Source organism: Bicyclus anynana, chromosome Z (assembly GCF_947172395.1).
Source record: "Bicyclus anynana chromosome Z, ilBicAnyn1.1, whole genome shotgun sequence".
NCBI lineage: Eukaryota > Metazoa > Arthropoda > Insecta > Lepidoptera > Nymphalidae > Bicyclus > Bicyclus anynana.
The window spans coordinates 10,104,190-10,116,540 of record NC_069110.1 but is presented as its reverse complement, the minus strand read 5'-3'; the positions used below and the strand labels follow the sequence as shown (position 1 = coordinate 10,116,540).

Here is a 12,351-nt window from a genome sequence, read left to right as displayed (position 1 = left end):
TTCTAACTTTTCAAGAAAAGTTGTATATACACAGTTTCGCCATATATCTCCCTTATATCCCACTTGTTAAAATTAAATCTTTAAGTGAATTGTAACAAATAATTAAAAAAAACGTTATAGTTAACATTAATTTAATGGATACAGTAAGCTATCTTCAAAAGATATATATGAAATGCGCTCGTGGATTTTTTAAAGACCTGTATAAGAAGATATCCCACCATACATTGTTTTGTTATATCTCAGAGGGATAAGGCAGCGTTTTCGTTTTCGATCAAATTTCCCATGCGGCTTGAATTTTTCCGACACTTTCAACAATTATCTTCATGTCTCAAACAATTTAGACAAAACCTTATCAAATTATCAAACCTTCAAACCTATCACATCACTTTACCTATTAGTGAAAACCCCCATGAAAATTGTTTTATTTTTAATTCTTTACAAGTTAGCCATTGATTACAATCTCATCTGATGGTAAGTGATGATGCAATCTAAGATGGAAGCGGGCTAACCTGTTAGGAGGATGAAAATCCACATCCCTTTTGGTTTCTAAAAAAAGCCTCCCAAAGAAAGGCTCTACCAGTCAAAGTTTGATTGGTAGAGTTGGAGTTATTTTTATTTAAATAATATTTGCCATATCTTTTAAATATGACCAATATTCGCATTCCCCTCCAACTAGTCGTGAAAGACTGTATTAGGAGTGGGTACGACAATAGACCTATAGGGCGGGGATCGAAACGAACCTCTCGGTTAGTTCGATCGCTTTTACCGCTGAACTATTGTGGTTATGAGTTTATCGTGAACATGTTTATTTTATTTTCGGGTAATGATTAAGGATATACGAGTTTTAGGGCAAAAGTGTTTCATTATGGCCTTGCAAAGTGTCGCTAGTGGACTGGACTCGGGTTTAACGAACCTACCTACCTGGTCATTCACAGTGCTGTGATGTAACAACGAGTAAATGTTTATATACACATCACATCTTTGGGTGTCCTCTTCAAACTGTTTTGCGGTTTTGTGTAGAAAACTCTTCCGGTCTCTTGTAAAATTTTTAGCTGTAGGTTAACTTGGTCCAGTTTTTGACATCATCTATTTTCTCCGCAGTCTTTCTGGAGCACGTTTTCTAGGTATTTTAGGATCAACCTAGTAAACTCATAGAGGGATCCCCTTTGTGGATGCCCAAAAAATTCAATTTTCCACGCCTGCGACTTTTTCCGGGTGTATGTAAACTTTCATTTGATGTGTCCATATTTAAGAAGATAAAAATAATAATAAATAATAAATATACTTAAACAATATACATCACTATCTAGCCCCAAAGTAAGCATACAGAGTAGCTTGTGTTATGGGTGCTAAGATAGTTGATATTATAATATTAATATACAATTATATACTACATATAAATATATACGTTTATATAATGTATAAATACACACAGATACTGGAAAACACTCTTGCTCATCACACAAATATTTTCCAGTTGTGGGAATCGAACCCATCAAAAATGTATCATATCCTTCATGGGTATTTCACATCGCAGACTTTATTGTAGATTTATAAAAGATAAATATTTCAGCATGCATGTGGTTGTCAAATCTAATAAATTTGTAGTTTTGGCTTGAAAGCGTAACAAGCAAGCAAACTTTCACATTTATAATAATATAATAAATATGGGAAATTCATCTTGAACAATTATTATTGTACAAAATGAAAAAGCGTTGATTATTGTATTTAACCAATAGGCATTTTATAAGAATATTATCTGAATACGTTATAATATACTGGATTCTATTAAATTAATGTAAAATGCGAACAGGATATTATTGAGATTTTAAACAACATGCCTATAGTGAACTCGTCTTTTGTCGACGTTGTACCAAGGCCAGATACACTGAAATTGTTCGCTACCTAAAGAAATAAAATTATTGCTTTCAGGGCCTGTAGCCATGTGGCACGTCGGTTTCCTTTCTAGAATCGCAATCGCTTCGAAAACTAACAAAATGTATGGAAATGACAAATTCGATGGATAACTTGATCACGTGATCACGTGACCTGTCGATAGCAAATGTCATTTCCATACACTTTTTGATTTTCGAAGCATTAGCGATCGTAGAAAACGAATCGACGTGCGAAATGACTTCAGGCCCAGGTTTGCTAATCAAAGCGATTACTTTTTTCATTGTAGTTATATTGAAAAGAAGTTGCTAGCAACAAAAATTAAAAAAAAAAACACTATCTTGTAGTAATGTGATTATGTTTTAACAAGCTATTAAGCATCTGCCTTTTATGAATATTATATCTTCTTTCAAGCAAACATATATCTATCACAAACGTAGTCTTAAGATCACCGGTGGGAATGCGCCTTTAAAGAACTTTTTATTAGATTAGCAAAGCAATTAGGTTCCGGTTTTTGATTACGTTGTAAAAATGTACTCGTTTAACTGGTTTCGATTGAATATGTAAAAATATAAAAATCATTTTAGGCTCATCTATACGTCTTATTATATAATAAATTATCCGCCACTTCAGTCTGTCTTTTTTGTAACGATAAACTCAAAGACTACTAAACAGATATTATATTGATTGAAATATAACAATAATTGTTGGAAGTGTCAAAAAAAGTAAATCGCTGCCTTGTTCCTTGAAAATTTTCGAAAAATAATTACTTAATTAAAAAAGGATAAAAATTGAAAACCCCCTTAAAGAGTATATCCATCAATAATCTCCCGGAAGTCACAGGCGTCAGCTAGTGAATTAAAAACAACGAAAAAATTTCGTATATTTCGTTGTACATTACGAAAGAAAATCTTTTTAACAAAAAAAATTGAACCGACTTCAAAATCACACAAATAAACTAAAAAGCGAAGAATAATATCGTATATGCTACCTTCTGATCACTTTGAAGGCGGTGCCAAGCCAGTGACGTGTTAATTAAAGCCGTTTCTGAAAGAACCACGGTCTTTAAATCCTAAAAGTTTAAGATTTAATCGGCTTTAGTTAATGCATCACTGTGTTAGCACCGCCTTCAACCGATTTTCATGAAAATTAAATGAGACCAATCTGGAAGTATACTCTTTCAAACAATAAAAGAATTTTCAAAATTGGTTAAGAAATTACGAAATTATGCGGTAACAAACATAAAAAAAACATACGCGCCGAATTGAGAACCTCCTCCTTTTTTTAAGTCGGTTAAAAACTGAAAGTGATCATAATTAAAATAGGCATTGTACAAATTGAATAAATTTAAAGTATTTAGATCACGTTCACAGCCCACGATGAAACTTTGCAGACTCAATTGTTTGAATTTCGTCAATGAAGTTGCTAAATGGAAATTAGAAAATGGGGTTCTCGTAAATAAAGCTGTTAAATTTGCAAAAAGGCGTGAATACCAATAACTTCGCACACAACAAATTATAAATGCGAAAATATTCGTTTGTTACGTTTTCACGACCACTTGAACCGATTTAAAAAATTCTTTCACCGATGGAAAGCTAAATTATAAGAGAGTAATAGGCTATATTTTATTTCCTGTATGTCTACGGGTAAAGGAATTACGCTAGTTAAACCACAGGGTATCTGCATGTAGAGTAAAATATAACTTGTAGACTTTTGGCTGGTGGAAGGCTTCGGCCGTGGCTAGTTACCACCCTACCGGCAAAGACGTACCGCCAAGCGATTTAGCGTTCCGGTTCGATGCCGTGTAGAAACCGAAAGGGGTGTGGACTTTCATCCTCCTCCTTACAAGTTAGCCCGCTTCCATCTAAGACTACATCATCACTTACCATCAGGTGAGATTGTAGTCAAGGGCTAACTTGTAAACAATAAAAAAAAGACTAACTGTTTTTACGTAGGCTTCATTAAAACATAAAAAAATAGGCAATTTTATTTCCTGTGTGAATTTATTAGAGACAATTCAAGGAATTCTTAATTTTAACCATTAAAATTTAATGAAGTTTCCATTAACATCTTTAGATAGGCCGGGTAGAGTTTTCAACAATGGGGATCTTGGCTAAGAGTTCCATCAGGTGAATTATGCAATCGAATCCTAACAACAAAAACTTGAATAATTAATTTGAAAGTTGACACAACTCGTTAAAATTTATAGAAATCAGTTTTTTTATGCCATGTTTTATAATATGCCATTCTTATAAGCCACTGTTTTTTCATAGATATGGTATTCCAAAACACAAGTTAGCATGGGTTTTAGACGTACACTAATTTTCGATTTCGTCCAGGTTTTATTTTTACAACCAAAAGTACTCAAGTTGTCGTCATTCGTCGTGGTTTTAAATAAAATTGTATATAAAAATAATATAAATTATTGGTGCGAATAAATCATGTTCATCTACTTAATATATCACTACTTAATACAAGTGTATAAATATTTTTGTAGCATTATTTTCCATAATTACTTTAAAATTATTATTGTAATTGACGTAATATTGACGTCATTAATAATTAAATTCTGTAGAACAACTATATCATCCTTTTAATTTTAATGTATTCTTCATTATTCTCTCATTTATTTAATTGTCCTTATTTATTTTGATAACAAAGTTAATAAAATAAACAACACAAAATAAAAATTAATAGAATATTATTATTTACTTTATGAATATTTTTAATAATATATTTTTTAAATAATATAAATTATTTTCTTACCTAAATATGTAAAAACAAGCACACTCCAAAACATGTAAGTTTTCATTGCTTCACAAAAATAATGATGATTTTTTCGTAATGATGTTTCAGTGACGGTAGCGTATGGTGAATGAGCGAGGCACAGTAAAATCGCCCATGCCAGGAAGCGGACTTTATAAGAAAGGTGTGAGCCGAGGAAAATTATCAGTCTCATAAACTACAACGTACATTGTATGAGTCTTCCAGTTTCCATTGATCTTGTAGCAGCTAAGTCACGTGTACAGACTTTGTATGCTCCTCAAAAGAAACATTAGAATGATTTATTTACATTTTTAATTGTTTAGGTGATTTCCTAGTATGTATTTTGTAGCTATCAGCTAGTTACTCAGCCTTGTCTGAAAGATTAATATACTACTCGTACTCATATGCAAGGTATGATAACATTATCTACAATAATAATAATAACATTTTAGGGTTCCGTGGCAGTTCGCTCGCAAACAATATGTAAAAAGCGGTCTTGCTGGACTCAGCTAGGATAGTCCGCCGGTTTATAATAGTGCCGGCCGGGGTGAATCCTCTGCCTGGTGCATATATGTATTTATTTATTTCAGGTATATATTCTTGTGTTGTATTGTATATATTACAGCTGTATATTGTTGTGCATTTTAGTAAGTTTATTTATTTTCCTTCTGGCCTTAAATAAATAAATATATATTAATTCATTTATTTTGTACCGGGCGTGAGAGTAAAAATCATGGATAATAATAATATAATAGTCTGTATTAACAATTTACTTTAACTTAAAAACTATATAGAACATAAAAATGATCGCTGAATGCATGCTTTGCGATCATGAACTTTCCTTTTCCTTTTCCTTTTCCTGTTGTCATCTTCCGATCATTTTCCCATCTTATGAATGGCTAGCTGCGTTTTCTTTTTTTGTCTCTAGGGTACTAAACAGTTATGCTAGCCACTCATCATAAGCCCACGTGCCTCCAGCCCTATCAGCTTGACATCCGATAAAATTGCGCGACCAACACACGTTTAGTTTTATCGGATGTCAAGCAGTTAGCGAGGCATGTGATTACTCTCTGATAGAGATCATCTGTACATTTTAAAGTTCTCCACCGCATCAGTCTGTCTGTTCGCGTAAAATTCAAAGAATAGAAAACGTATTTTCATATTGTTTTCACTAAAATATAAAAGATTTGTGAGGTAGTTTTTAGTATACATATAGTTTACCATGATTCTCAGTAAGTAAATCGAAATATGTTGATAATAATTGTGAGAAAAGTCGAATAAGGCAAGTCACCACAGAGATTTCATCGAAAACGCTGTTATATTTCTTGGCGATATAACAAAAACATGCATTGTGTAATATTCTTCTTTTTTAAATCTACAAAAAAGTCGGTGATGCCACATCTATTTTTAAGGATAAGCTTACGTAGATTGTCTCGCCAAAGAAGTCGCAGGCGTCCACTAGTTTAAAAATGTACTATCAATGTCTGCAGATTTAAAGGAAACAACTTATCGAGTGCGTTTTACTCAACGTATAAGGTATGGTTCCTTAGTCATACCAATGAAGTAACACGCTAGTGAAATTTTAAGTGATTATTGAATAAAAATAGATGTTTTTGCGGTTGTTGTTTTGTTTGCGGGCGGCGGTCATCATTGTTATATTCAATTGTATTTTCATATTACAATGATGTATTGTAGAAAGAATACAGTATATACAAATCTAATACATTTCATAGCTAAAATGTGACGTTTAATTGAATCCACATTTCGAAATCCTCGAATTAGAAATCTGTATAGATAAGGAAGGAAAAGGTAACAAAAATAATACAAATTGCTTATTGCAGGATTACTTTACAATCCAGCATCATCATGACAGCCAGTCCGGAAGGCAGATTGTCAAATAAAAAGATTTATAAAAACAAAAAAAAATTTTTTTGTTGCATTTGTTTGATTTAGAAAAAAGAAAGAGGAAAGTCGTAAGGAATACCAGGCTTAGGGTGACAATAACTTTACGCTTGTAAGGACCGCACCGGAAAGCGCAGTGTTAGTCGCCCCAATGGAGCCAGGACATCAAGCCGCTGGATGCTAGCGGATCGAGACCGTGATGTTTGGAAGCTTATACAAGAAGTCTATGTCAAGCAGTAGACGTCCATCGGTTGATAATGATGACGATGAAGGATCGCCATCAGTTGTTAAACTTTTAGTACCGACATGTGGTCTGACAGACCTTTTGAGTGTTCAAAAAGTCTACTGACTTAGCGAAGACCCATCCTCTCGGGATAATACCTGGCAGCGTTCGAGAAGAGAGGTCGTTGGCGCGTGCAATTTCGGTGAGTTTTGATTTTTATAAAAACGCAATTATATGAATTTTATGAAATATACGTTAACTTTACAGGAGAGCTATATATTCTGAAAGGATGTTTTTCATAATTCGCAGGTGCGAGTTTCGAATTTCTCTTTTTATAGTATGTGTTAAGCAGAGAGAGATAGCGATGAATATGAAACTCGGACTTTCGAGTTGTACAAAACATTGTTACAGAAAAGCCGCCCAAAATGATACGGAGCCCTCGTCACGCGAGTCCGACTCTCACTTAGCCGGATTTTTTTTTCTTTTATTTTCATTCTCTTATAAAATGGATTAGCCACGTAATTCGAGAATGAAATGCAAATAAGAGTGATTCTTCAAATAAGAAGAAAAAATCAAGCAACGCCTCGAAATAAAGACCATAAACATTTTTCAACGGACTGGCTTAATGGGAGTTCAGGGTCCGACTGTGAGGATATCGACCCAAAATTTGTTCCCTTTCAGAGTTACCATAATTTGAAATCAGAACAGGAAGGGTCCGTAAAGGAAGAAATGGAGCAAGATATAGAATCCAATAATATAAATCTAATTTGTTATCTGTGATTGTTCATGCTTTAGTGTCTTATGATTTCCAAAAAAATGGTAAATGTTTCTTTAATTTTTATTAGCTTCACTTGTGAGAAAATTTTGGAATCTTAATTTGACCCACTTCCCGGTCTTCGATTAGGGTGAAATTTTACCCACGCTCTGAGTTCTAATGACAATATATGAATAGCTAGAAACGTCATTACAAATCCAATATGGTGGCCTCCCCAAGATGGCGGACTGACTGTTTGAAATCCACCCCTATGATATGGGTATCAAATGAAAGGGTTTGCTGTCAGGAATACGAAAAATATAGTCACGTGAATTAAATCTAATAGGGCGGAAGTCCAAGATGGCGGACAGGCTATTTAAAATGCATCCTCATGATAATTATGGGTACCAAATGAAGGGTTAGCTGTCAGGAATACAAAAAAATAGTCGCGTGACTTAAATCCAACACGGTGGACATCCAAGATGGCGGATTGGCTATTTGAAATGCACCCCCATGATATGGGTATTAAATGAAAGGGTTTGCTGAATGGGATACGGAAACAATTATCGGTATCGGTATCCAATTTTAGTGCATGCTAAAACCATGTTTATTAGTTTTTAAACTATTTTATTTTTAATGTTTTCGTAGTTTACGTAGGCCGCATTTTAACTAGGCAACCTATTAGCAATGTGTCACTGTGAAAATTTTCCATCATTTATTCGGCATTCGAAATATAATTATTATTAGATATATCTAGATGTCTAATAATAATTATATTTCGAATGCCGAATCTTAGACCATAATATATTTTGTTTTACTTTTGCAACAACTAGTTATAACAATAAATAGTCACGCTTTTTCAAGAAACATGAAAGTCAGCCCAACTGGGCTGAATTATATTCTTAGAGTTTCTTCGAAGAAAGATAAACTCAAATCTCATAGACCGAGACTCGAATCTAGGTACTCACGAGCCGAAGCCATATAAACTAATCATTGGACCAACCATTTATTTGAAAAATATATAACTTTCGAAAGAAACCCGTATGGTGCATCCAAATCTATTCAGTCAACAATGAAATATATACATCTAGAAAATCTTTCATATACATATAATGACTAGAGTAAGCGTTAATGTATAAATAATCACTAAAGTACGTTATAAGTATAACATCAATGAATAATAATACTTTTAGTTGTCGGAAGAACGAAGACTTAACACGCTATTCGAGAGGCCTTATTGGGTCGCTCTATCCATCCACACGCACAACATTGATCCATTTATTGACATTATACAACATTACTTAACCAGCCTAAACAACTGTTCTGCTTAAAAACACCGTTTTGTAATGTACTATGTTATATATTATATGTATAGACTAGCAGATGCCAACGAATTCGTTAGCGAGAAAAACAGTGTATGCTTGCATCATCTATTAACCCCATTTCGTTTTAAAAAACATTTATTACTATTAATTTTTAAATACATCGTGAGGAAACCTGCATACCAGAGAATTTTCTTGATTCTCTGTGTGTGTGAAGTCTGCCAATCCGCATTGGGCCAGCGTGGTCGACTATTGGCCTAATCTTTCTCATTCTGAGAGGAGACTTGAGCTGAGCAGTGAGCTGAATATGGGTTGATAAAGATATTTTTTAAAACAATATTAATTTTAATAATTGCCAAATATATACGCATATTATATGTTTATTGAACCAATTTTCATAAATATAACATGAAAAATGTCTTCCCTACAAACTTTCAATCCTTGATAATTATATATCCATAACAAAAATAGCTTATGTATGCTCCAAGGTCACATTTATTTCTATACTAAATACTAAAGTTTATCAAAATCGTTTAAGCGGTTTAACCTCGAAAAGTGAATATACAGACAGACTTATATACTTGCGTATTTATAATATTACATAGTATTAATTTAGTCCATCATAAATGTTACTCTAAACATGTGATAAACTGGTCTAATACGAATTTCATCAGATTCTGGTCTAAATTTTTGTAAAGGAAGAACTAAAGAACCGGGGCATTATAACGATAAGTGAAAGTCGGTCAAGTACGAAATTAATAATGACACTTGTTTACACATACGACTGATACAGCCAACATCACCCGCAGCTAATACCATGTCGCCCTGACTATGACATTGAAAATTTTAATTAAACAAATCTCTCCCGAAACATCGTTAATTTCAACACTACATATGTGTAGTAACTGTTCATTATTGCGTTGCCCGCAGTCGGATCGGATAAGGGTTTTGTTTTTGAAGTAGGTATTTAAAGAAGAGGGTTTGTTTAAATAAGAGCTGGCTCATTTTTTGGGCAAAGGTATAGCCGCATTCAGCCGCAGAAATGCAGTATTCTTACCACCAGTGTACGTGGGCATGACTTGTATAGTTATTAGCATAAGCTAGTTTAAGTTAGTTCCCTTTAATATATTATGGTGATAATTATACATTTCTGTACTTCTTCAGAAGTAACGAGTGCCTAACTTATACTATAAAAGACGGTGACGTTTATATGAAAAAGTATTAACTAATCTTAAGTACATATATATTCTCAGAGTGAAGTACATAAATGAAATTCGGAGATGGCCGCTGGACTATCAGGATAACTAAGTAGCCAGGAACTAAAGGATCACGAGGCAGACCACGTTATCGGTAGGCCAACGACATGACGTACTTTACCGGCAAAAACTGGTTACAGAAGGCAAAAGACCGACAAAAGTGGCAACACTTGGAAGAGGCATTCACCGCAAAAGGTTGTTATACATAAAAGACAAAAATACATTCAAAAGCATGATGTAATAAAATTTCAAACACTTACTATACATAAATTGTAAATCACAATTAGGAAGTAATAAAAGGCTTTTTTATTTGTTTAAGTAGGTACATACTCTTATTGGGAACATCTATGAGTATACAATTTACTACCTTATAATAGAATACGAATAAATTATTAAAAAAAACCTAGTTTATGTAAAACAAAATAAATATTTACTTTATATTTTAGTGTATATTCCTTTAAAACTTAATAGGCTCTTCTATAAACTCTGTGTTAATATGAAAACTTTACTAAAGACAGTGAATTGAACGCTAAATCGCTTGGTGGTAGGTTAATCACCTCTAGGGTACGTTTCCATTGTGTTGGAGCAGTAAAGTTTACCGTTGGATGACTGGCGTTCCTAGCTGTTTTCGCTATCACGACTTTTGTCGTTGAAAGTCACCGATATTTACCGTGGTGAATGGTGGCTAGGTGTTCCCATTAGATCCGGTCGATATTATCAGTTCTGCGTTCTCACTGCATCGCAGTATCGTGGCAGTAAAACGTCCCGGTTTTAATTGTGTCGGTTTATCGTCCCAGATTACCGTGACGATATATTACTGTGTCGGTTTACCGTCTCTGTTTATCGTGACGCTCTATTACCTGACTGTCTTCACTGTAAAGGTGTCGTGGATGTCAATAGGGATGATGACAGTTTTTTAAATTGTATATAAATTAAGAGTAAAATAAAAATAAATAAAAAGGAGCTACAGGGATTTAAAGGGTCAGATTTGCGGCGCTGCCACGGATCTCTGAAAAACGCCCCATACAAAATGGTACGAGCTAATGACGTCGTAGGTAATTAATGATCGTTAGATTTGTATGGGCGTTTAAACAAAATTATTTATATCTTTGTTATTTCTGCGTTTATGTTTATAGTTTATTTATTAAAAAATGTCACATTTAATGTTAGGAAGCTAAAACTGTATGAATTTTTATCTAATTACGATAAAAGATTTTGAATTTTTATAATGTTATTAATTTTGCAAATATCCAGACAATCTTTGCTTTTTATGTATAAACTAGTTAACATTGACCTTATTTACCCGAATGTATCATAAAAATCAATATATTCAAACCTAGTCATCATCCCCATTGGTCGTGCCATCCTATTTGTGAACACCTCAATCTAAATATACAAGCCACGACACTTCAAACTGCAATCGCATAGGTATAATGGGAACACAGCCTAACCACAATAACTTGTCTCGTGTTGTGCAGCATCACAGAAACGTCGCTACCAGTTAGCAAGTCTTGCAAAGTTGTTGTCTATCTGCATTATCTAACAATAATTTGAACGTGCTACGCTTATACAAATTGGTATATTTAGATAAACTGGGGAGCGACTTGAGTAATAATTTGTTTTCTTTTACTTTTTGATAAAAAAAAGATAAAGTAAGTAGAGATAGAGCTTTGAATCTATCTACTTACGATATGTTTTTGAGGAAAAAAAATCCTATGAAGGAATAAATAGAGGTTGTAAATTAAAGTATATGTGTCAATTACACTATCTCACTAATAATTTATAGGCGAAAGTTTGTGTTTGTGTAACTATGTTTATTCCGCCTTTACATTGCGGCTACTGAATCTATTTTTGGATTTAATTTGGAATGAATAAGTATATAAAAGAAAGTCGGGTTTGTTACAACATTTATAACTCAAGAACGGCTCGACCGATTTGGCTGGAAATTAGTGGAGAGCTAGCTTCGAACCAGGACAACTTTTTATTTATTCTGTATTTAAATTTCAATAATTGGCTTATTTATTGAACCTGAGTGTAGCTGACTAGGTAACTACTACCTACACTATCTTACTCTAATGTGTATAGTATTCAAGTTTACTATATCAGTCATCAGGTAATGTTTAGGTCTAGAAATTATTCGTAAAATACCTATTACAGAACAATATCACGCAGTTGTTTTAGGTTCAAGAGATAACTCGCAGATGATGTCACTACAATGAGCCGTTGATAACAAAC

General features: G+C 33.5%; 1 protein-coding gene across 1 annotated transcript in view; it reads right to left on the bottom strand.

The window, feature by feature from the left end:
* The window catches only part of LOC112047923 (uncharacterized), a 34,785-nt gene extending 29,970 nt beyond the window's left edge, over positions 1-4,815 (bottom strand). The window contains exon 1 of the mRNA XM_024085230.2: positions 4,660-4,815. Coding sequence (XP_023940998.2) covers positions 4,660-4,705 — 46 coding nt within the window. The 5' untranslated portion in view covers positions 4,706-4,815. The remainder of the gene's footprint in view (positions 1-4,659) is intronic.
* Between the last annotated feature and the right edge of the window lie 7,536 nt (positions 4,816-12,351).